This window comes from Myxocyprinus asiaticus, chromosome 32 (assembly GCF_019703515.2).
Source record: "Myxocyprinus asiaticus isolate MX2 ecotype Aquarium Trade chromosome 32, UBuf_Myxa_2, whole genome shotgun sequence".
NCBI classification, from domain to species: Eukaryota; Metazoa; Chordata; class Actinopteri; order Cypriniformes; family Catostomidae; genus Myxocyprinus; species Myxocyprinus asiaticus.
Genome location: NC_059375.1, coordinates 12,052,965 through 12,080,259, shown reverse-complemented (window position 1 = coordinate 12,080,259; position 27,295 = coordinate 12,052,965). Strand labels below are relative to the sequence as shown.

Sequence of the window (27,295 nt, the reverse complement as noted above, 5' to 3'; positions counted from 1 at the left end):
CAAATGTTGATTAGGAAGAACCTTGCCCAAAATAAAAGCTGTCAACCTAAAGCACTTTTCAAATGGAAATTGGAATATCCACTTCTCTCTGTTAATAAGATTTGGACTGATATCAATAGTTTTTGTTGCCTAACAAAGTGAAAGAAATGTATTTTAAAATTGTACATAATTACTATCCATGTAACTCTTTTCTTACTAAATTTAAAGTGGACGTCTCTCAATGTACATTTTGTAATTCTAACCTAAAAACTGTACTAGGCCTACATTTGTTTTTGAGTGTGGTTATATATAGGATTTCTGGAAAGAGGTGTCAGTGCTTGTTTTTTCAAATTATAACAAACTTTTTATTTTTGAGGTTATGACAGTATTGTTTTTTTTAAATTGGATGACATGTTAAAAGTGTTAACACTTTGTGGACAATTTCATATACACTAATGCAAAGTTGCTGCATCAAAACCCAACTGTTATACTGATTTTAAATTATTTTATGACTCGCTATGCTCTCCATCTAACAAGAAAGTGATAAAGACATCTCTCTTATTGAAAATAATGATGGACTCTTTAGAAAGCTAACTGCTTGAATGTGTTGTCTTCAGCTGGCTTTATTTTATTTTTATTTTTTTATGTTCTCTTATTTGTGTATTAACAAACTGAATGTATCTATTTTTATATTGTACATTTAAGTGCCTTATTCTTAATAATTTATTAACTATAAAAGGCTGGCCTCATGCTGTACATCCCCTGTACTGTTTCTATGTTCATAATAATAATAATAATAATAATAATAATAATAATAATAATAATAATAAAGGTGTAGTATTTCTATGGTGTGATGCCATCGTACTGCCGCTGCTGGATGATGGCAGTTAAGCACACTTTCATTCCTCCGTTAAATCCCCAAAGAAGACGGTGATCGCATGGGTTTGGACGCGCTGATTGGTTAAAATCAATGAAAGTGGGCGGAGACATCATCGTTTGAAAATAACCGTACTTGTGGCAACACGCGCCATTGTTGAGAACGTCGTTTGGATGAGCTGATTATTAAACATTTCGATATCTAAAGACTTTAAATTGCTGGAGCGAAGGACAGACGACATAAATCAATACTTGGATAAACAGTTTCGCTACTCAATAGGCAAGTTTGATGTCGTTTATATGTACAGTGCCTGTGTTTTGGCTTTCGATAAAAAAGGAAATGCTTCAGTCATTTAATTCAGGAGCAGCTCGCGCAGAGAAGTAGTCTTTTTATTCTAAGAACATAAGTATTTTATTAGTGTTTATAGCAGGTTTATATTGCATATTCACGTAAAATAAGTTCTACTTGACAAGACAAGGTTTCTTTCTTTGTGTTCGTGTACATTTATTTGATCATATGTCTCTTATGTAAGATATGGCACAGCGGGTCGCTGTGAATGATGCCGCTGCTGGATCCAAACGGACTTCTCGAGTTCGTGTGGCGGTTCGGCTGAGACCCTACATGGACAAACAGGACGAGAAAGGAGAAGGGTCCTGTGTCAGGGGCCTGGGGCCACAGAAGCTGGAGATAATCAACTGGAGGAACGCCACAGAGACCCTTCAGTACCAGTCAGTAGTTACTGCATGTGCACACATGCAGTAATAATAATGCATTAATAATTCTTCTGTTGCATCTTTTCCTCTCCATTAGTCCTAAACTTTAGGACCTAAAGCATCTTAACAGGTCCTGGTCTCAGTGCAGTAGGCCATGATTTGTTAGCTGGTGCTGAAATAAAACTTCTCTTGAAGAAATCCACTGGCTCTTCTTGTGCCTGTTTGGATTATCAGGGAGAGATACATGCATGGACATTTCATACTCATTTGTACTTATGGGGTGTTTATTGTTTACTTTGTATTACAGGAAACGGTTATTTAATTTGAGTTCCAATTTTAGGTCAGTTTTTTGTTATAATGCATTCATGATATATCTGTGCCCGTATCTGCCATTAATGTTTTTATTTATTAATTTTTTTATGTATTTGTATTTTTCTCTCTTCATCATTGTGAGAGACCAACTTTTTAGTAAAGGGCAATATTTTCCTTGTGGAATTGAATTTCACACCAAACCATATAAAATATATTAAAAAAACACACTCCATTTACGTCTATCTACGTTTTAAATGTCTGGGGCGCTTTTGTCACCTCATCTGCTTGGGTCAGTATTGAAAGATGATAATCTGAGAGTTTAATTTTTTTGTACAAGGTTTGTGCACTTTTTGTTTATCCTTCTTGGATAAAATATTAGATTTATATTATCCTCCTGAGACCTGACCGTGACTGCTGTGTGCATTTTCTAGTAGCGTCGAGTAAATATGGGGAGGAAAAATGTCAACCCATGTGCGGGACTAAATTGTGAAATTTTTTTAATATTACCAAGCTATAGATATAAAGTTGAACCCTTTACTGACAGCACTTCTGAACTGAGATCAGTGTGTTAAAATTGTGTTGCTCATAGCGAAGCCAAAATACAATGTCCATGCATGTGTACGCAGTGTCGCTTGAGGTTCTTAATAAGGATGTGCACGAGTAATCGTTCTGCACTAGCTAGTGTAAAATTAAAAATGCTACTCGAATATCACATTTTCATTTCCGCATTTTCCTGCTGTGAGCAGCACTGAATAAAGGCCTGTTCACACCTCAAACAACACTGTCGCTTGGTGTCGCTAATTCTGCGCTGGTGGGCGTTCCTACTGCTGTCGCTTTAATGTTATTGGTGGACTGCATGTCTGGCCATAGTAGCTATGGAAATTCTGTTTACAGATTATAATGCTGGTAAAACTAATATCATTCTAATTTGACAAGGAATCAGTTCTGTTGTTTTTAAACATGAACATTTTGCAGGTGAGAGTGTATTTTATTTTTTATATCCCCTTTCCTCCCAATTTGGAATGCCCAATTCCCACTACTTAGTAGGTCCTCGTGGTGACGCGGTTACCTCAATTCGGGTGGCGGAGGACAAGTCTCAGTTGCGTCTGCTTCTGAGACAGTCAATCTGCGCATCTCATCACATGGATCGCTGTGCATGACACAGCGGAGACTCCACATGTGGAGGCTCATGCTATTCTCCGTGATCCACGCACAACTTGCCATGAGCCCCATTGAGAGCGAGAACCCCTAATCGCGACCGCGATGAGGTTACCCCATGTGACTCTACGCTCCCTAGCAACCGGGCCAATTTGGTTGCTTAGGAGACCTGGCTGGAGTCACTCAGCATGCCCTGGATTAGATCTCGCGACTCCAGGGGTGGTAGTCAGCGTCAATAATCGCTGAGCTACCCAGGCTCCCTGGGGAGAGTGTTTTTATATAACCTGCAGCAGTGCTTAATGCATCATATCATGAACGAGATGAACAATCTATCAACGTATGAATCAAAGCTCATGTCGCCAGAAGTCGCTCTACTCTCATTGAAAATGAGTGGGATCGTGTCGCTTTGTTGCGAGATGTCGCTGGTTGAGGTGCTGGATGAGAGAAGAAACCGTGCATTCAGAAAGTATAAAGACCTCTTCATTATTTTTCACATTTTGTTATGTTGCAGCCTTATGCTAAAATGCTTTAAATTATTTTTTTTTTGTTCACATCAGTCTACACTCCATACCACATAATGACAAAGCAAAAACCAAAATTGATAACTTTGCAAATATATTAAGAAAAAAACTGAAATATCATACTGTCATAAGTATTCAGACCCTGACACTTGAAATTTAGCTCTGGTGCATCCTATTTCTCTGGATCATCTTTGAGATGTTTCTACACTTTGATTGGAGTCTACCTGTGGCAAATTCAATGGATTTGACATGATTTGGAAAGGCACACATCTGTCTATATAAGGTCTCACAGCTGAAAATGCATATCAGAGCAAAACCCAAGCCATAAGGTCAAAGGATATGCCTGCAGAACTCAGAGACCGGATTTTGTCATTGCACAGATCTGGGGAAGGCTACAAAAAATGTTCAGCTGCATTGAAGGTTCCCAAGAGCACAGTGGCCTCCATATTTCTTAAATGGAAGAAGTTTGGAACAACCAGGACTTTTCTTTAGAGCTGGTCGCCCGGCCAAACTGAGCAATGGGGGAGAAGGGCCTTGGTAAGAGAGGTGACCAAGAACCCGGTGGTCACTCTGGTTGAGCCCCAGAGATCATATGTGGAGAGAGGAGAAACTTGCAGAAGGACAACCATCACTGCAACACTCCTTTTTGGCAGAGTGGCAAGTTGGAAGCCTCTTCTAAAAAGCACCTAAAAGACACTCAGACTTTGAGAAACAAGATTTTTTGGTCTGATGAAACGAAGATTGAACTGTTTGGCCTCAATTCCAAACGTCATGTCTGGAGGAACCCAGGAACCGCTCATCACCTGCGCAATACCATCCCAACAGTGAAGCGTGGTGGTAACGTCATGCGGTGGGGGTGTTTTTCAGCAGCAGGGACTGGGGGGACTGGTCAGGGTTGAAAGAAAACTGAATGCAGAAAAATACAGAGATATCCTTAATGAAAAACTGGTCCACAGCACTCAGGACTTCAGACTGGGCCGAAGGTTCACCTTCCAACAGGACAATGACCCTAAGCACACAGCCAAGACAATGCAAGAGTGGCTTAGGGACAGCTTTGTGAATGTCCTTGATTGGCCCAGCCAGAGCCCGGACTTGAACCCAATCGAACATCTCTGGAGAGACCTGAAAATGGTTGTCCACCGATGGTCTCCATTCAACCTGACAGAGCTTGAGAGGATCTGCAGAGATGGCAGAAAATCTCCAAATCCAGGTGTGAAAAGCTTGTCACATCATACCCAAAAAGGCTTGAGGCTGTAATCGTTACCAAAGGTGCTTCAACTAAGTTAAGCTTCAACTGAGTTAAGGGTCTGAATACTTATGTCAGTGTGATATTTCAGTATTTTCTTTTTAATACATTTGCAGAGTTATCAAAAATCTTTTTGCTTTGTCATTATGGGGTATGGAATGTAGATTGATGTGGAAAAAAACAAATAATTCAAAGCATTTTATCATAAGGCTGCAACATAAATTGTGAAAAAAAAATGAAGGGGTCTGAATACTTTCTGAATCCACTGTATGATGGCATCTGTGCTTTCAAAGCCAAGTGTGGCAATACTTGTAATATTTTGATTCTTATTTAATTATACTCTAGTTGGTATTCGGTTCTTGTTGAAGTCATGCAAACCGATGGACGAGGATCTACTTTTATGTTGGAAAAAATCTGGACCAATACGTGAAGCTTATCAGACCAGTATGTGTGTATGTGCGATAAGTCTCTGAACACCGACAGAGTGTTTTATAAAAAGCCAACTTTCACCTCTTGTTTTTCAGAATAATGCACGTAAAATTATAAAAATGTGATGGCCTTTATGTAGACTCAAATTTGATATATGTCCGTTACCCTCATGCTGACAGTGTTGGTTTCTATGTAAGCTCCAGGTGAGTGCAAATGTTTTTTTCTTTTTTTTTTTTTTTTCCATATTTATTAATTCATTCCCCCCAAACGAAAAACATAGTTTGTTGAAGTTTCTTATTTTGAAACTGGTCTTGGTAAGGTTTGTGAATAAAATATACATTTCACGTACGTGTCATACATGTTATTTTTAACTTGCATCAACTCGACTACAAAATTTATCCGAAAATGCCCATCCCTAATTATTAACCAATCCAGAACACACAATTTATTTATTTTTTTTTACGCAAATTGATATTGGCCAAATATTTATTATCCTATCCTTACTGATAATTAACCTAAACTTGGAACTCAACAAATTTTTATTATTTTGGGTTTAGTTCTGCTCATTGGGCTGTAACAGTGGTTTATTCAGTGTGTTCAGCTGGGGTGAGAATTGTATTTTGGATTGTAGGTTTGATGTGTTTCATGGTGAACAGACCACGCAGCAGGAAGTATTTTTGATGTCAGTTAAACCCATTCTCCCCCACATCCTCAATGGACAGAATGCCAGTGTCTTTGCTTATGGACCCACTGGAGCAGGTATGGCACACACACTTTTTCAGTTGTTCTGTCCTATAGATTTTCAATCAATTAGGTATCTACCATTTTGAGTAACTTGAAATTTGCCTTTTGGAGAGAGCTTGATTCATGTTTTTTTTAATTTTATTTAGCTTTACTTTTAATGGTTGTTTGAGTACCTTTTGATTTAAGATTTATTTAATTATGTAAGGGATGATGTACAGTCAGCCATTTATTTTAGCAGATTAAACCCCGACAGGGTGATCAGTACCCCGACGTGAAGCGGAAGGGTCTTGTATTACACTGAAGGGGTTTATTTTGCGATTAACAAAATCGAGTATTCAAGAGAAGTGTAATAATGAGAGAAAATGCACACCCTGAGATGTTAATAAACCTTACACCTCAGGTGTGTTTTTAAGGTAACTGATGAGATTTTTTTTCTTGGCAGATACATTTAACATACTTTAACAGGCAGTTAAAGGGCAGTTCATTTAAAAATGAAATTTCTGTCATCACTGCTCACCCTTGAGTCTGTATGAATTTTTCTCTGCCATGGAACAAAAAAAGGTGATGTTAAGCAAAACGTTTAGTCTGTCACCGTTCACGGTCACTGCATCTTGTTTTTCATTCAATGAAAGTGAATGGTGACTGAAACTCCCTAATATCTCCTTTTGATATCCATTGAAATAAGAAAGTCATACAGGTTTGCAACAGCATGAAGGTAAGGGATGACAATTTTCATTTTTGAGTGAAATATCACAAATAAAAAAATTTTATTCAGCACATGCTAGACCTTATTCACAGCAAGCGATATTTTTAATGACAGTGACAACAAGGCTGTGCGGGATAGATGTACTGCAGTTTAAAGTGTTTTTGGATCGTTCCGTGTACAAAACATTGAAAAAATATCTTCAAGGACACTCAGTAGACAAAAAACTCCAAACAACATGAGTTGTGGAAAATCAGATGAGATATTGGAGCTTTTTACAGATTTACACCATGCATGCCATTGAAGAAATGGTAAGTCTATCCCTCACAGCCTCATTTCCATTCCCATTAAAAAAAATCAAACATGGCACTACTGTGAATAAGGTCTGTAGACCAATCCTCTTGTTTACAGTAAGTGGTGGCAGAAAGCCCGCTGATTTGTTAGATTAGAGGATTAAACTAAAGGATGACACAAAACCATCATAAATACAAACATATTCTTAGCGATAAAAGTACTAAAATGAAATGAGTTAATAACAAACATGTCATCATGTTCGCTATAAATTTATGCTGCAAAGTTGTTAGTTGAAATGATCTCCTCAGTCCAGTCGGCTCTGTTGATGATCTTGAAGCCACAGCAGCCAACTAGAGCCCTCGGAATAATTTTTCAACAATGTTATCCAACAAAAGTTTATTTTTTGCACATGGTTTTTGCCACCACTTCAGTGTTTGACATAAGCGGTGACGTTGCTGAAGCATTGGTCTATTGCGTCATGTCTTGCTGGAAAGCAAGTGACAAAAGAGAAGGGTCACAATATAGGCTATATACTTTAGGCTACATGCATTCTTAATGATTTCATTTAGAGTTTTAGCGTTGTATTAACTTATTAACACACAAATGCACAATAAAATAAAAAAACGTGTCCAGAGACATTCAAGTAGCCTCAGTGGTTTTGTATTTACCAGCTAATGAATTAATGTGTTTTTTTTTTTTTTTTATTGCGAAAGTGGTCTTACATTTTTCTTTTATTTGACCTTAAGTCTTACATTTCATTCCTTCAAACCTGCAGGTACCCTGGGTCAGTAATGTGTTCTAAATACTTTGGATTACTTAGATTTTTTCACTTGTTTTGACTATAAAAACTGTCAGTACAGTAAGACAAAATACAATGTTAAAAATTAGTGCCCGACCGATATATCGGTTGGCCGATATTAGCCTTTCACCGATATATCGGTATCGGCGTATATTTTACCGATATGCGCAGATATAAAATTTTTTTTTTTTTTTTCCAGAACATAAAATGCAGAAAACAATGCTTTAGAATTGGTGTCATAGCGTAGTTTATCCAGCAGAGCGTGCTACGACTGCATTGTTTACAGAGCTGACTCTGAGATGACGGTGGCCCTGCAGACAGGGCGGAGTACAGCAGTGTCTCGTTAAGTTAACTAGTTTGTGAAATACATACTGGAAACTTAAAAAATGACCCCATCGTTTTCAATTTTCAATATAACTAATATAACATTAACCTTGTCCCTGACAACCATGTCACTCATGTCTGTTTGCTGTGTTAGCCAGCTATAGTTTGTCAGTGCAGTCAGTAATGTAGCAGATTGAAAGGTAAACATCAGAGCATCTTTTTGCAGCTCAGCAGACAACGGTGCGGTGGTGGAATGTGTCTGAGTGTTGATTTCATGCTATGTTATCTAGTTGGTGAGACAATGCTGGAAAGTAAAATAAAACGTCTGTCTTTTACTCTCCATGAAAACGAGCTTATAGCTAACTAGCTAAGCACGTAGCTACTTTCATTGTTGCCAGCTGAGTGGAAGCTAATGAGTAAACGTATTCACCAAACTGTTTTGTTCAGGATTCACAGTTTGGTACCCCTTTCAACTGAACAATTCCAAACATTGAATTTACAAAATGTAATATAAGTCGGGTTTTCCACCGTTGAAAGTTTCCCCTGAATTTGTACAGCAGAATACGGTGTAACACCGCTGCTTATCTGTTTATCTTGACTCTGCAGTATTAATGTAGTCAGCATTTGACTGATACTAAACAGAATAGTCTATTAAAAATACATTCTCTGAAAAACCTAAATATCTTATGCAGTGTTGTTTCTAAAACAAGATAAATCAAATTGATCTTGTTTTAAGGATTTTTAGATATTTTTACAGGAAAACAATACAAAAATTATCAAGAATATGATTTTTGCCCTAATATCAAAGTTCTTACTAGAAAAAATTATGATGTAACATGAATTTTCTTGATAAAATATGATAGTGTCTGGTAACGTGCATGTAAAATGGCTAGAAATAGCATTTTAGCTTAGTATAAAGCTGACAATTTACACAAGGTTTATTTCTATTTCTTCTGCTCTAAACTTCAAATGTATTCTCTGTCTGCTCGTATGAATGTAACACATCATAAGAAAGTGTTTCACCACTGTTCAAATGCACTTTGGATCGCATTTATATATACACACACACACACACACTTTTCCATCTGAAAGGACTAAATATTAAATGAAACAAATGACAATAAATGCGAAGTAATTTCTTCAGTAATCAAAGTACTTTTTGAATGTAACTATTTTAATTACCAATGATTTAAATTGTAACTGTAGTGGAATACAGTTACTTATATTTTGTATTTTAAATACGTAATCCCGTTACATTTATTCCGTTACTCCCCAACCCTGTGTGTGTGTGTGTGTGTGTGTGTGTGTGTGTGTGTGTATATATATATATATATATATATATATATATATATATATACACACACACACACACTGATCAGCCACAACATTAAAACCACCTGCCTAATATTGTGTAGGTCCCCCTTGTGCCGCCAAAACAGCACCAACCCGCATCTCAGAATAGCATTCAGAGATTATATTCTTTTCACCACAATTGCACAGAGTGGTTATCTGAGTTACCGTAGACTTTGTCAGTTCGAACCAGTCTGGCCATTCTCTGTTGACCTCTCTCATTCACAAGGCCTTTCCATCCACAGAACTGCCGCTCTCTGGATGTTTTTTGTTTTTGGCACCATTCTGAGTAAATTGTAGAGACTGTTGTGTGTGAAAATCCCAGGAGATCAGCAGTTACAGAAATACTCAAACCAGCCGTCTGACACCATATCAGGCTGGTGGTTTTAATGTTGTGACTGATCGGTGTGTGTATGTGTGTGTGTGTGTGTGTGTGTGTATATATATATATATATATTATTATTATTTATTATTATTATTAATATTATTATTTATGCCTCCCTACAGGAAAGACCCACACTATGCTCGGCAGTCAAGAGCAGCCAGGGATTATTCCCAGAGCAGTCAGAGAGGTCTTTAGTCTGGTTGGAGCACAGGAAAAGGAGCAGGATGGATGGGAATACTCTGTTGGGATGTCCTACTTGGAAATCTACAATGAAAAGGTATTCATAAGGCATGTCATTAATTATGATTGATCAGTATGTTTTCCTTTCATAATTAAAGGCTTTACCTTTGGAATAAAGGAATATTCCTGGTTCAATACAAGTTGAGCTTATTTGATAGCATTTGTGGCATAATGTTGATTACCTCAAATTATTTTGACTTGTTACTCTTGTATTAAAAAAAAAAAAGTGTTGACAATGGAATGGTATCGGATATTAGCAGACTGATTAGACTGGCCGATTGCAGTCTGTCACTAATCTTAATTGATATGTAATTGATGTGAAAACCCCCATTTCAGTGGACCATCACTCCAGAACACTAATGCACTTTGTGTTTGTAGGTGCTGGACCTGCTGTCCCCAGGTTCCCAAGACTTGCCTATTCGTGAAGACAAGGACAGGAACATCCTGATTCCTGGGCTAACACACACTGCCCTCTCCTCCTTCACTGACTTTGACACTCATTTCATCCCTGCGAGTCTGAACCGCACCACGGCCTCTACTAAACTAAACCAGCGTTCCAGCCGCAGTCATGCTATCCTCCTCATGAAGGTCTGAACTTGCAGTTGTTTATTCTTCATCCTTATACATGTTCATAAATGAATAGTTTGCCCAAAAATAATTCTCACTTTAGTCATTGTTTACTAATCCTCATGTTATTCCAAACCCATGACTTTTTTTCCATGGAACACAAATACAAAATCGAGTTGTTTGTCTCAGTCACCATTCATTTTAATTGTTTTGAATGGTGATTGAGTCTAACATTCTGCCTAAAATCTCTCTGGGTTCGACAGAAGAAAATTAAGTCAAATGGTTTTAGAACAACATGAGGGTGAGTATATTATTATTTTTGGTGATCTATTCCTTTAAGTTCTTCATTAACACTTTAACAGGTCATGGTCTCTGTATGGTGAACCATGATATGGTAGCTGGTGCTGAAATGAAATCTCTTCCTAAAACAAAACCACGGACTTGATTTTGTCTGCTGGTTATATTTGAGAGAGAACACTCAAAGGCCCTGTTTCCACCTGGTATTAAGATGTATTTTCAGTGATCCGATCACACGGTCAGCCGAGACACATTCCTGTTTCCACCTGGCATTAACATGTGTCACAAATTCATCTCCTGTGAGCACTTGTGTTCAGATATCAAGGGAAGGGTCTCTGATTTCATGGCGACCTACATCAATTACCATGTCAGTGTGTTACTGCATGATGATAGACCAAAAGAAATTATTCCTATAAGACTAAAAGCGCAAAGGTGCAAAAGGTGCACTTTCTCCCAGATGCAGCTGAAATTTTATCTAAGCACAAACGCAACATTTCAAGCAGAATTCTGTTAACCTGAGTTTCGGATCTGTGTGCTTGTCATCTGTGTCCCTCCATGTTGATATCAGACACACTGAAGAAGATCCTTGAAGTGCTTGTGTATGTATCCGCTTTTTCAAATTTTCCGATCAGACGGTTAAACCTGGATGCACCGATGTATCGGCCACCGATATTTATTGGCCAATTATTGACCAAATTAAAACCATCGGCAAATTGGTTTTAAGCATGAAAAACCAGTGGTTCATTTATAGTTAATTATTAACACACTTTGTTAAAACTCTTTGAATTCAAATGCACAATCCAGAAATAATGAGAGCCACAGAACTTAGAAGGGTTGACACTCCTAAGAACATGTAATATTTCATTTGTATTCTTTCTCATTCTCAGATTGAGAAAAAAACTTTGTTACAGACGTGACCATTGTGAAAGCAGCACTTACCTATTCATGATGAGGTAAAACCATCCAAAACGCTTTGAAACCAGCAATCTTTGACTTCTGAGACATTGGTATGGTATCAATTAAGGCTGCATGATTGATTAAGATTGAAATCGCAATATGGTCTTGTGCGACTACAAAAGCTTGAAAGGCTGCATTTAAAAATGGACTACAATCAGCTCTTGAGTCAGCATTGTGTAAGCAAGAGGCACCCTATAGCGGTCTCGATGGCATTTTCCATTATCCATTACACCACGAAAGAACCTGAAGGGGCATTTTGTTCCTTTTTGATAGCTTTTATTTTTCCATGTTGTGGTTAACATTTCTGTGGATTTGCTCAACATGTGCATGATATGAATTTTTGATATTCTATTATATACAGAACAAACATGTAAAATGTGCATTCTGTTGTTTTGAACTGCAAAAACAGAAGTACAAAATAACCTTTTTCACATCAATCATCAAGCTATAATATTTAGTTTTTTTTTTTTATCATTTATTTATCTTTCATTGTGGCAATGAAACACAACATAAAAAACAGAATCAATTATTCAGATTAATCCCCCTCCCCCCGACACAAGCACGTACTACTGTGGTCACCAACAACTAGAGCATCAAAATAAAAAGATATCAATTCAAACAATATCAATAAAACACATACCCAACTAAACTACAAATCCTTCTCCACAGCCCCTCCCCGAGAACCCTCCAAAAAAGCCAAATAACAACCCACCCCCCCACATACACACACACACACACTTCATGACAAACAAATCCCATTTCCCCAGCCTTCTAAAAAACATCTCCTCAAACGGCGCCATCTCGCCGCACCACTCCCTAAATGGGGGTGCCCCAGCCGACTTCCATCCCCTGAGGATGTTTTTCTAACAATCATGACTCCGGCTAGGACCCAACTTTTTAAATAACTGTCCCCAATTTCAAGAGTCATCCCATCACCCAGGATACAGAGTCTGGGGCTAAATGAAAATTCAGTGTCCAATACCTCACACAAAGTTCTGAACCCCCAACCAAAATTCTTGGATCTTTACACATCCCCAAAAAACATGTTGTGTCCCCGTCTTCTGATTGGCACTGCCAGCAGGTGGGTGTGTCTTTAAGACCCAACCTATACAATCTAGAGGAGGTCCAGTAGAATGGATGCAAAATCTTAAATTGCGTCAGACGGACCCTTGCATCTCTAGATGTAGACTTGATGCTTTTTAGAATCCTAGCCCACACGCCCTCCTCCAATACCAAGTTTAAATCTTTCTCCCATTATATCTTGAGAGAATTTGAAGCTCTGTCCCCAGACTCTGAATTGGCAGGCAGATTGTGGCTCTCTTTACAATTTTGGCCTGTCATGTGTTCAACAGATCCAATCCATGTTTAACGGAATGGTTTGTAAGAACAAATGCTTTTGTACCTCTTTGAAAATGTTTTAAATATAATTTCTGAGCAAAACTATAAATATAAGATATATATTTATATATAAATATAAGTCAGTAGTTTATTAAAAATCGGTCTCGGCCAAAAAATTCATATCTGTGCATCCCTAGTTTAAACTCTTGTTTATAGTGTAGTGGTTGATTGACAGGTGAGGGGTGGTGCTTTGCTGCTGTCTGGGGATGCATTCGGGATGGATAAGTGGTTACACCTCAAATGCTATGTCACATTTGTTTTTGACTTCCTCCGTATGTGGTTTCAGTGATCCGATCACAACCCCTTTTCCACGTGCATTTTGTGATCAGATGACCAAAATCGCATCTTGTTACCAGTTGTAAATGGCCAATGTAACCACAATAGAATTATAAAGCCATTTAAAGGAATAATTTACCCAGAAAGATGAAGATTCATGACTTCATGTTGTTCCAAACCCATATTACTGACTTTTGCTAAATTTAGAATGTACTAGTCACTCTTTTCCATGCAGTTGCAATGAATGATGGTGACTGGAGCTTTAAAGCTTAAAAAGGATGCAGAAGTAGTGCACAACTTTTGTCATTCCAAGTGTTCTGAAGTCCGGTGCTAGTTTTGTGTAAGAAACATGAAAGTAGCTTGTTCATACTCAGAAAAAGTCCTAAAGGTTTGGAACGACATGAGAGAGAGTAAATCAGTTTATTTTTATATGAACTATATATTTCAATCTCAATTTAAACCCATAAAATGGCCATTTTTGCCCTTAGGTAGTGAAATCTCAGCTCGGGCCACCACACAGACAACAAACAGGAAAGCTGTATCTGGTTGACCTTGCTGGTTCAGAGGACAATCGGCGGACGGGGAACAAGGGCATTCGTCTGAAAGAGAGTGGAGCCATCAATCTGTCCCTCTTCACCCTCAGTAAAGTGGTGGATGCTTTGAACGCAGGGGCCGGGGGCCGTGTGCCCTACAGAGACAGTAAACTCACCCGTCTGCTGCAGGACTCTCTGGGAGGTTCAGCTCATTCGGTCATGATCACGAACATAGCACCGGAGTACAGATACTACTTTGACACATTCTCCGCCCTCAACTTTGCTGCTAAGTCAAAGCAGATTGTGAATCGGCCATTTGTCAGGGAAACTGTGGTGGCCCCTGTTATTGGTGAGGAATAATGCTTGAATAATGATTCTAAAAGACTAGTTGTGCAACATTTGGGACTTTATTTTTATTTGGATGATTATGTTGGCTAGACAAAGCCAACATAATATTATTCTACACTAAGCATCCACCAAACTTGATATTCAAGCCTTCTGACTTGGGTTGGTATATCTTTTCTAACCAATCAGACCAGTGGTTTTCCATAGCTAACGATCAAAAGTCCCATACACACTTGATGAAATTTAATTTTCTAGTTTATAATAGCAGTCTTTCCTCTCTTAGCTCCTGGCAAGAGAGCCAGAGAGGAGCAGGAGGCCAGAGGTACTTGTGAGCCCCAGAACAAGAAGTCAAAGGAGGGGAAGAAAGCTGAGCACTCCCCATCACCACCCACACAACCACACAGGTAAGATAGCTCATCTTGCAGCAGGTAAACTAGATTATGCCATCATGAGCACTTTAACAGGTCTTGATCTTGTGCAGCAGACCATGAATTGGTAGCTGGTGCTCAAAGGAAGTTTCTCCCTGTAATGAAAAACCACTGGCTAAGTGTGCCTTGTGGGACATTAATAGGGAGGACATATTTGCATATCGTTTATATAAATTTTTATTCATATTTTATGTATTTACTAGCATATTTACATTTTAATACATAAAGATGCCACACAGGGACTTCCATGAACATTGAGTAATGTCTCAAATGAATTGTTTAATCCGAGTTTTAAATCAATTTATTAAAATGAACCGTTTGAACGGATTCATCGGAATTGACCAAACTTACCAACAGTGATTAAATGAGATTCGATTTAACCATCTCTATCTTAACACTCTCATATTCATAAGTGATGACACAGGGAGGGATTCTGAAAACAGCGTGAGTGCTCTGTGATCAAAATCATGTGCTTGAATCTGATCGTGACAAATATTTGTGTGAAAGTTAAAATGTGTCTCAGTTCACCAGATTCATCAGTTCTGGACAGACTGATTGCCCTGGAGAAGATGATGATGGGCTCAGCAGAGAGAGAGAGACTCAACCTGCTCAAAACTGTGGCCCAGTCCCGCAAAGAGATTCAGGTATGCACTGGCAATATAACTCAATATGGTTACACTTGGTTTTCACATTTGCTTGGTCTGAATACAAGTTCCATTCCACCCCCTGCCCTCATGGGGCTCTTCTCACATTGTATTGTTTTATTTAGTGATGCACTAAAATGAAGATTCTTGGCAGAAACCGAATATTCTGAACACAATGGGCCAAAAATGTAAATTATTTTAAAGAAAAAGTTCACCCAAAAATGAAAATTCTTTCATTATTTACTCACTCTCATGCCATCCCAGATGTTTATAATTTTATTCTGCGGAGCAGAAACAAAGATTTTTAGAATTTGTTTTTAGCTCTGTAGGTCCTCACACTGTACCAAATTTTTGAAGCTCCAAAAGCGCATAAAAGCAGTATAAAAGTAATCCATATGACTCTAGTGTTTAAATACAGAACATGATAAATGTGGGTAAGGAAAAAAATCAATATTTAAGTTTAATCTCCACTTTCACATTCTTTTATTTTTGACTATTTTTCATGCATATCGCCACCTACTGGGCGGGGATGAGAATTAAAATTAAAAAAAGGACTTAAATATTGATCTGTTTCTCATCCACATCTATCATATCACTTCTGAAGATATAGATTTAACCACTGGAATCTTATGGATTACTTTATGCTGTGATTGTGTTTTTTGTTTTTGGAGCTTCAAAATGTTGGTATCCATTTACTTGCACTGTGAGGAATCTTGGTGTTCTGCAGAAGAAATTAAGTAATCTGAGTAACATCTGAGATGGTGAGGTTTTTTTTATTTATTTATTTATTTTTTTTGTGGTGAACTATTCCTTTTAAAATTCACTGTGTTTGGACTGAATAACTATAAACACATTTTTGAATGACATCAAAGTTAGGTTCATTTGGAAGATGTTTTCTAAACTCTGGTGCACACCCACAAACCTCACCCGAGTCCGCTTGAAAAGGTGGTCTGGGGTACAGTTCATGTGAACTCCAGTATGGTTCGCTGCTGATGTGAATGCAATCCTATCAAAACGCGGAAGTGAACTGCTATTGATGTATAATTCATGTCTTTGCAGGCTCCCAATAGAATGTATGGTAGAATGTATTTCTCAGACTTGACTAGTTTTGTTTAGATCAGGAAATTAACTTGGGTTACGGATGTAATAAATATGGACATGTGCTTTTGGGAGACGGCTCTCTGTAAAAAAAATTTGTGAATTGAAAAGCATAATCCAGAAATAAAACTAGCCACATGATGAATAGGGGTTGGCACTCCTAAGAATGTGTAATTTTTTTTTTCATTGTCATTTTCACATAATGTGGAAAAATCAGCACTTGCAGTAAGTACATGTTGAGGGAAAACCATCCAAAACTCTTTAAAACCTGCAAACATTGGCCTCTGAGACATTGGTATGATATCTGTTAATGTAGCATTAGGGATTGAAATTGCGATATGCCCTTGCATGATGACGAAATCACGTTTAAAACATTTGGCTCGTTTGATATTGGCAAGTTCTGCGCAGAACTGATCACTTGTGATCACTGGCAGGTGCGTGCCGGTTAGAAATCTGTCCGAGCTGCTGTGATGTCATGATGACGTATGTCAAAAAATCTCCCGCGAGGTGGCTGTAGTCTTTTGAGTCAGGCAAGATGGGAAACGATATTGGTGACAGCTTAATGCTTATTGGCTTAATCAACCGTGATGCTTTGTTCTTTTTTTAAAATGCTTGATTTTTAACTGTCATGTTTTTATTTGTTAACTTGATCATGTTTTATAAATTATGTGTGAATATTACCAACACTCACGGTGCGATTTCCCTATGGGATATGGGATTATCGTGTTTCTGAAATATGTAAAAAACGTGTCTCTTATTAAACTAAAAATGGATGGAAAGACACATCTTATGGGGGAAATTATATATAACAGGTACATTGAGTGTCTTGTTCATCATATTTTCATTTAAAAGCAACAGAATATAAACGTTATCAGCAACAAAGCACATGAACTGCCTGAAATTGCTTCACTGCACACAAGTAGCTCTAACATACGATTGCACACTAGCAGCCACAGTGTTGTATGATGAGTTTGGCTGAATCTGCGGTATGCAGTGCATGCACTTCCAATAAATATATGTATGTTTGAAAAGAATATTTAAATGTAATCCGAGACAACATTATTTTAGAAAAATTATATTTAAATTTCAAATATTTTAGATATAATCGGTGACTGTGTGTAAGCACCATATGTATTAACATAATCCCCTATTTTTAGCAAAGCAGAATTACTAGCTAATATTTCCATTTGGTTTCACCTTTGCCCTCTTTTGGGCTAATTTTAGTCCCAGTACATATCTGATCCAATAACATTTTTTATATTGACACGTTTTTATTTTGTTTTTTGTTTTGGTAATCAACATTATGCCACAAATGCTGTTGATTTGAGCTTTAAAATATGTAATTGACTGGAAATTGCAGTCTATCTGGAATAGCTTTTCCAGCAATCATGAAAATTCACAAAGTCAAGGAAATTCACTGGCCAGTGAAAGCAATTTCTGTGGAAAGCATCCAAGCATTCCTGCTTGCCCGTTAATCTGTCAAATTAGGCTGGATTACTTAAACCAGTTGCGAACTGTACTGGAGTCCACATGAACCGTAACCAAGTTTAAGTGGACACTGGTGTAATTCAATGTCAGTGGATATTTTCTAAAATGTTTTGTGCTTTTCTCTCCATAGATGTTGAAAGAGAAACAGAAGGAGTTGGAGGACAAGGCAAACATGCTTAATAATCAGAATGGAGTGACCGAGAAACAGTCCAAAGATGGTCTTCTTTTTAAGACCGATCTTCTCCCACTACAGAGAAAACAATCTACAGCAGCCAAACCACGCAAACAGCAGGCAGTCGTCACACCACTACAGAGTAAGACATGATCATTTTATCCTTGTTTGTTTACAAAACACATTAGTATTTTATGTTCTTTCCAAATGTAGTATATGTGATTGCAAAAGAAACCTCCTCAAACCTTCAGAGGCTTATTAAGGGCTTTTTTTCTGCATTTGAGGAGATGCTGCTGTCATGTTTCTATGCCTTTCCTCCCCCTAAAGCGTGCTCTCTCTCTCGCTCGCTCGCTCGCACACGCCTTGGGAACTGATACTGGTGCACTGCAGGGTTTTTTTTGTTTTTTTTTTGTGTGGGAAAATGTTTTTAGTGTGAACTCAAAACAAAATGGTTTAAAATGGGGTTTTAACATGATGATTTTTCTCTCCCTTTGTCATCTATACACGTGTGTCAGTCTCTCAGGTGCAGCCCTTACTACAGTCTGTTGTTGTGTGTAAACCCTCACAAACTCGGGAAAAGACTAAACGTGTCAAAGCTGAGGTCAGTGTACATTCTCATGCTCACATGTTGCAATATACAGGACTTTCATAGATAAATGCTGATGTTAGACTAGGGAAATCAATTTTAAAAAATTTTAGGCGATTTTCTTTAAACTATCAATCAGTCGATTGACTTAATTGTAAGTGTTTGGCAACCCATGTGGAGGACTCTTAAATACCATGTGTATGTAGCTTATTTTTAACTACCATTTAAATCTTAAACAAATGTGAGTTTTCCTTTTTAAAATCTGTATTTTAATGATTGTTTTTGTTAGAATTGAATTAACCATATTACATTTTTTTTTTTTTTTACTGTTAAAAAATGTTTATAGAAAATACAGATGAAACTTTCAGCAAAAGTGTGTGTGTGTGTGTGTTAGGGCTGGGTGGTATATCGACTTTTAAAGATATATCGATATATTTTCAAACGAGATATAGGATGAGACAATACCATTTATATCGATATAGTTTGTTGCGTTACATAACCATCTCTTGGGGGGGGAGCCTGGACCGATGAATCTCGATTTCTGCTGAGGCACACAGATGGTAGGGTCAGATTTTGGCACCAACAGCACAAATCCATGGGCCCAACCTGCCTTGTGTCAACAGTCCAGGCTGTGGTGGTGGTGTAATGGTGTGGGGAATATTTTCTTGGCACACAATCAATCCTTTCATGGCCACAATTTACCCATCTTCAAATGGCTACTTCCAGCATGATAATGCACCATGTCACGAAGCAAAAGTCATCTCAAACTGGTTTCATGAACATGACAATGAGTTCACTGTTCTTCAGTGGCCTTCCCTGTCACTGGATCTGAATCCAATTGAACACCTTTGGGATGTGGTAGAACAGATATTCGCAGCATGAATGTGCAGCTCACAAATCTGCAGAAATTGCATGATGCAATCATGTCATTTTTTTAATTTTTTTATCCCCTTTTCTCCCAATTTGGAATGCCCAATTCCCACTACTTAGTAGGTCCTCGTGGTGGCGCGGTTACTCGCCTCAATCCGGGTGGCGGAAGACAAATCTCAGTTGCCTCCGCCTCTGAGTCAGTCAATCCGCGCATCTTATCACATGGCTCGTTGTGCATGACACCGCGGAGACTCGCAGCATGTGGAGGCTCATGCTACTCTCCACGATCCACACATAACTTACCACGCACCCCATTGAGCGCAAGAACCACTAATCGCAACCACGAGGAGGTTACCCCATGTGACTCTACCCTCCCTAGCAACTGGGCCAATTTGGTTGCTCAGGAGACCTGGGCACACCCTGGATTCTAACTCACGACTCCAGGTGTGATAGTCAGCATCAATACTCGCTGAGCTTCCCAGGCCCCCCCAATCATGTGAACACTGACCTATTAAGTATTACTATAGTGTTCCTAATAAAGTGCTGTGTGTGTGTGTGTGTGTGTGTGTGTGTGTGTGTGTGTGTGTGTGTGTGTGTGTGTGTAATATATATTAGTATATACGGTGTGTATTTACACACAGTTTCAAATGTTTTTGCATAAGATATGTGAAAATAAGTGGTAACATGATATTTAAGCCCTTACTCGTAGATCAGCCTAGTGACACATTACACATTTCTGATGTCAAGAGGATAAACCATGTTTAATGTGATTTAAACAGCTACCTTGTGATGATTTTACTCATTGTTCTTATTTAGATTTGTGAGGGTAAGGAGAACGGAGGTGTGGACCCTCCCTCTACTACAGATGTGAACTGGGAGTCCCGTCTAGATACAGAGTTACTGGAGCAGTCCAGGAAGAAAATCCTGCAAACACTGAACTCGGGCTCCCTGAAAGAGCTCAAGAGCCTGCAGCTTATAGGAGACAAGAAGGCCAAGCTGATCATGGGCTGGAGAGAAATAAATGGAGACTTCACAGAGGTATAGTCCTCAGAGATCACCCCACCTGCAGTGGTGCTGACTAGAGTTGGGGAGTGAAATGGGTTTAAAGAGGAGTAGAAATCACAGAGGAGTAGCATAATGGTTTTGCTGCTAAAGTGTGTATGTACTTGGAGCAAGTAATGGAACGGAACAGAACGCAGGGAGTTTCATCCTTTTTTGAGATGCGTCATGGCCAGAGGCACCTTCATAGATGTTAATTAAATTAAATCCTGACAGTCATGTTCTTGTCTATATATAGGTGGAGGACCTGAAGAAAATTGAAGGCATTACAGCTAAACGTTTCTCTTCCTTCATTAAGGTACGTTGTTTCCATCTATAAGCTTGAAAACATTTTTGTAAACATGCCGATACCGATAACTAATTTATTTTAACCCAAAGTCTATATATATACCTCTGTAAGGATGAGAAAGGGAGTTCTTATACCTTTTACCTCATTTAACTCTTGCTGACTGCTCTCTGTATAAGTTGCTGTCTGGTATAGATCTTTTAATAATGTGTTGAAAGAGGCACAAAAGTATGTAATTGAGGAATATTAGATTTTATAATTATTATTATTATTATTTTTTAAATCACACAATCTCTCTTTTTCCCCAGGCCAATATTCTCAGCAGTATGGGAAAGTGAGGTGTGTAGGGGCTGTATCAGAAGAGAAGGCCTTGTACACTTATGCTTTTTATTTTATATTTTATATTTACTTTTTAATGTGTGTAACATTGTTGTACAGTTTTTTTTTTTCTTCCCTCTCTAAGCTCCTGTGTAAACTATGCTGTTGTTCTCTTATCTTTTCCTGCATACTTGCAAAATTTTCCTTTTTAGTATTTAATTTTAAACTTTTTTTTTTTTTTTTTTTTTTTTTAAACGAATAAATTCCATCACATAATTATGAGGCTCCATTTATTTCAACTGACTTATGAGTGCAATGCATGCATATTTAATATGTAATTTTATAAGTCAATTTTTTTCTTTGCTAAACAGCATCACTTTTGTTCATAAAATCCCTGTTTGTCTCCCGGGTTCAGCATCCACATTCAAACCCCTTATTGCGTAGTATCCATGATGTTTGTCAAGGGTTTTTAATTTATGCAGAAAATGGGTATTTTATTTTTTTACCGCTTTCAATGCTTCAGAATTACACAGGTAGTTTTTGGCCACTGTAGTGCTTCCACAGATGCAGGTATGCTGTCATGTCCAATGTAGTTTTTATAGGTCACATCCTTCAATAACAGCCTCTGTGAAGTCTGTTTTTACATTAGAGATTAAATTGAGATTCATAAAATCCTCACAAAAAAGTGCCGCTCAAACTGTTCAAGCAATAGAAGTTCACCCAGATTGAACACTGTCCATTTTCTCACCCTCATGTAGTGCAAAAAGCTTTTTGAAGTGAGCCACTATCTACTGCCAATGTATTGTAAAGACAGACTGAGATGCTCATGGAAATGTCTCTTTGTGTTCCACATAAACAAGAAAGTCAGGAATGGCATGAGGGTAAATTTAATGTTTTAATTTTTGGGTGAACTACTCCTTTAAGGTCAGACTGAAATGATCAGGACAAATGTCTTTTGGACTATGGAAGATGTTTTGAGGTCTGAAAGACTGTCTTTAAAGTACACTGAACTCTTCAAACTCTTTCACATTGTTAAAATTGTTATTACTACAGAAAATAAAAATTATCACACAGATTATTTTTTTCCTATTCATCATTATGGTCCAGTATATTCTAGACTATATTATATACTGGGCAAAAAACATGACCCACTTTGATGGATCATGGCTCCCACTGCTACTGCACTTGACAAGTTGCAAATGGCCACATGAACTATGTCCTTGAAAAAAGTCGCCCATTTGCATTTTGAACAGCAAACACATAATTCTTGGTGCATATGTCTGCACATCACTGCCTACAGCAGCCGAGTGCCTGCAGTCAACACTGCTTATTACTCATTGAGAGACAATCCTTTAACTAACTTGACATCACTGTGGGAGGCTAGTTCGCCTGAACGCATAGCAGCGTGACATAAATTAAAACCAATGCGTAGATTGACATTCATGTTTTCATTGTAAGGCTGTTTCTTGGTAATGTTTCTAATTTTTTTTTTTTTTATAAAGAGGAAGATAACTAATTTAAGACTACATAAACCTACTTGAATATATAATTCTTTAATGCAAACTACTCAACTTTCACCTAAAGTCGCCTTTTTTTAAAGCAAATTTGCGCAAATTGTTTAGTAAAATTTTCCTTATTAAAATCATTTGAAAGGGTTTAAGCTTAAACACTTTAAGAGCTTTAAATGCAACAATAAAACTTCAAATACAACAAACAAATCAACTTAAAATATACTGTATATCTAGAACACCTGCAGTGGCTATCACCTTTTTCACCTCTCATGAGTTTGCATCCCTGAAAGTAAAATATGTAATTAATCTAATCAATAAACTGTTGATTTTGATAAAATCAAATTTTTTTTTTTACACACCTAGCATACTATTGTACATCGGTGGTAAGGCCAATGGGGTGAAGACCCCTTCTTGCCAAAAACACTAAATAACAAGCGCCTCCACAACACTTCCCACAGAAAAAGGCCACTTAAAACAAACATAATCACACAGGAATTTGACGCTTTCTTAAAGTTCACGTACCCTGAAATCAACACCATTCAGCTGAATTACTGACAAGCCCCATCCCACATCAGACATTTTTGCATCAATTCCATTGTGATCCACATAAACAATAGTGAGCATGATCCGGAAGTTGCATTTTTTTGCTCTATAATAAATTTTTTACGCCTCTGTTGGCAAGGTTTAGGATAATGGTAGATTTAATAAAATCTGCATAAATGTTGGCTGTATTACATCATTTATAACTAAAAACTGGCTTTTGGTGCCACTCTGGACTTTTCACCCAGAAACTAGAGCCCATACGTTCATCTCCACTTACAGCTTTGGCCACTGGGGGCAGTGGTTCTAATTTCAGTAAGCACAGACTGATTTCAGCAGCAGAACTTTTGACCGACTGTTTCTGAAGTCACAGTAGGTAGGCAGAGGGGGAAAATGCAGAATGTCAACTGCAATCAATTGTTTTCTACTGAGCCCCTTAGATGACAGGGCGGGAATTTTTTCTGAAATAGCTTTGCATGCCCTTGCAATAGTTTGCGTTCTCAATAAATGTACCATGGTTTTACTACAGTAACCATATTTTAACCATAATATTTGAATTGAAACCATAGTGATAATACAGGAAATTATATTAATTATAATTATATATTAAATTATAATTAAAATCATAATTTTGTGGTTATTATGCTTTTACTAAACAAATACCATAGTTTACCTATGGTTTTACTACAATTTGTAGTAAAACCATAACTACAAAATTATGATTTTTATTACCATTGCTTTCATTTTCCTGTATTATTACTATTGCTTTACTACAAATATGAAGGTTAAAATATGGTTACTATAGTAAAACCATGAACGCAAAACTATTGAGAGGGCATGCAAAACTATTTCAGAAAAAAAACAAAAAATCACACCCTGTCCCCTAAGGGCCTCCATGGTTTTCCATAAGGTTGAATTTGTTTTGAATGATGTAAAGTGGACACACATTGACTGCTCCAATCACAATGGAGATTATGAAATATGTTAACATTGTAGCTCCAAGATGTACAATGTTTACTAAAAGCAGAATAATACAAAAGTTATTAAAATACTGGACAACGAGCAAAGGTCCACTCTTTGATGCAGTGGTTGTTTTGAAGTATTTGTCACAGAATAAATAAAATTGTGCTATTTTGAAAGTATTCACATAAGTATTCATAATCACGTTTGCCCCATTACTATTGACAGTATATGAGCACACTATAACTTGAGGTAAAAGATCCCCCTCACCTTTATTTTTACATGATGATTATTTATCAAAACAAGCCTCTTTTACCTTTCTTTATTACTTTAAAATTATTATTTGATACCACTTTACAATAAGGTTCTATTTTTCAACATTAAGACATGCATTAGGTATCATGAACTATTAACACTATTTTCAAAAGCATTTATTAATCTTGGTAAATGTTCATTCATAAAAATATAATTTTTATTGTTGTTCATGTTAGTTCATATTGCATGAACTGTTAATGTGTACAGGACGAAATAAGGTTGTCCGTGAAGATAAAAATGAGAAATCTTTCTTTATCTACTTTAGAAAATGCATCAAGTTTGTGGAAACGTAATCTTTGTATTCATATTGGTTTGATACATTTTTAATTATTTTCAAAAAAAAAAAAAAAAAGCTGATTTAATGACTTTAAAAATGGCAGGTGGTGTAAAAACACATCTCTCAAGGTAAAACATATATTTTTTTTTAAATATCATGCATTTTTAAGTCACACATATCAAGACGTTTTCTTAGGGTTACTCCATATGACCTGAAAAAAAATTGGACTTTTCATGAAAATGTGAAAATATCTGATATTTTGCAAAAACTCTGTTTTAGAATTTTCTTGTCACGTGACTTCAATTCGGTTGGCCATTTTTTTCCAATACTGATAATATATATATATATATATATATATATATATATAATGTTTAACTGTTCATTTCATAATGTATTCCAAACTACTAATGCCAACAATTTTATTTTTTTTTTTAATGAATTTCAGCTTTCAATGAGACTGGATTTATTTTATTTATTTTATTTAAACTGACTCCGGATAGTTACACCACATAGACATTTTATACTTTAACCCCCTGAAAAAATATCAAGATGTCTTAGTACTCAGAAATTGAAACATGTTCATCATATTGCGTAGCATATTCAAATGAATTGCTTTGTGTCTATTGCATTTAAAATTTATTTTTGTATAACTTAGCATATGAGATCTGGACAAAACATCCAGACCACCAAAAGGACCCATACAACTTTTGATTTTATATTATGTACTGTATTAGTGTACACTGATAAGCCAAAACATTATGACCACCTGCCTAATATACTGTAGGTCCGCCGCGTGCCGCCAAAACAGCACCGACTCGCCGAAGCATGGACTCCACAAGACCCATAAAGATGTCCTGTGGTATCTGGCACCAAGACATTAGCAGCAGATCCTTGAAGTCCTGTAAGTTTCGAGGTGGAGCCACCGTGGATCGGACTTGTTGGTCCAGCACATCCCATAGATGCTTAATCGGATTGAGATCTGGGGAATTTGGAGGCCAGGGCAACACCCTGAACTCTTCATCATGTTCCTCAAACCATTCCTGAACAATGTGTGCAGTGTGTCAGGGCGCATTATCCTGCTGGAAGAGGCCACTGCCATCAGGGAATGCCATTGCTATGAAAGGGTGTACCTGGTCTGCAACGATGTTTAGGTAGGTGGCACGTGTCAAATTGACATCCACATGAATAGCCGGAGCCAGGGTTTCCCATCAGAGCATCACACTGCCTCCGCCGGCTTGTCATTTTCCCACAGTGCATCCTTGTGCCATCTCTTCCCCAAATAAACAGTGCACACATACACGGCCGTCCACGTGATGTAAAAGAACATGGGACTCATCGGACTAGGCGACCTTCTCCCACTGCTCCAAGGTCCAGTTTCCATTGTAGGTGCTTTTGAAGATGGACGGGGTCATCATGGATACTCTGACCGGTCTGCGGCTACGCAGCAGAGTGTGATGCACTGTGTGCTGTGACACAGAGCTCCCGTAACCATCATTAAAATTTTCTGTGACTTGTGCCACAGTAGACCTTTTGTTGGTTCGGGCCAGACAGGATAGCCTTCATTGCCCTCGCGCATCAATGAGCCTTGGGCACCCAACACCCTGTCGCCGGTTAGTGGTTTGTCCCTCTTCAGACCACTGTCAGTAGGTACTCACAACTGCTGACCGGGAACACCCCACAAGCCTTGCCGTTTCAGAGATGCTTTGATCCAGCCGTCTGACCCACAAACATTTGGCCCTCGTCAAAGTCGCTCAGGTCTTTACTCCTGCCCATTTCTCCTGCATTCAACACGGCAACTATGAGAACTGATTTTTTGCATACCATCTAATCTACCCAGACCTTGACATGTGGCCTTGTTAGGAGATGATCAACGTTATTTGCTTCACCAGTGAGTGATCATAATGTTTTGGCTCATCGGTGTATGTAGCCTATTGTTCATTGTAGCTTCACTGTAAACTTTTGAAATATTTCTTTTCACACAAAATTGGGTTGCGCCATCAGTTTTCAATAAAAAGAAATATGTTTTTGATTGTCATAACACTTAAAGGGTTAGTTCACCCAAAAATGAAAATTCTCTCATTATTTACTCTCCCTCATGCCATCCCAGATGTGTATGATTTTCTTTCTTTTGCAGAAAACAAAGATTTTTTTGTAGAATATCTCAGCTCTGTAGGCGCGTATAATGCAAGTGAATGGTGGCCAGAAATTTGAAGGACCAAAAAGCACATAAAGGCACCCACACCTGTCATATCACTTCTGAAGACTTGGTTTTAACCACTGGAGTTATATGGATTAC

The 27,295-nt window shown here is 37.7% G+C and overlaps 1 protein-coding gene across 1 annotated transcript; it reads left to right on the top strand.

Annotated features, from left to right (window-relative positions):
* The first annotated feature begins 989 nt into the window (after window positions 1-989).
* kif22 (kinesin family member 22) lies at window positions 990-22,132 on the top strand. The gene is made up of 13 exons (XM_051667785.1): window positions 990-1,135; window positions 1,389-1,584; window positions 5,867-5,994; window positions 9,957-10,111; window positions 10,453-10,662; window positions 14,058-14,451; window positions 14,731-14,851; window positions 15,399-15,519; window positions 18,236-18,419; window positions 18,793-18,878; window positions 20,550-20,771; window positions 21,031-21,090; window positions 21,387-22,132. Exons 2-13 carry the CDS (start codon window positions 1,391-1,393, stop codon window positions 21,414-21,416), a joined length of 1,905 nt encoding a protein of 634 aa, XP_051523745.1. The 5' UTR covers window positions 990-1,135; window positions 1,389-1,390; the 3' UTR covers window positions 21,417-22,132.
* Window positions 22,133-27,295: the final 5,163 nt, after the last annotated feature.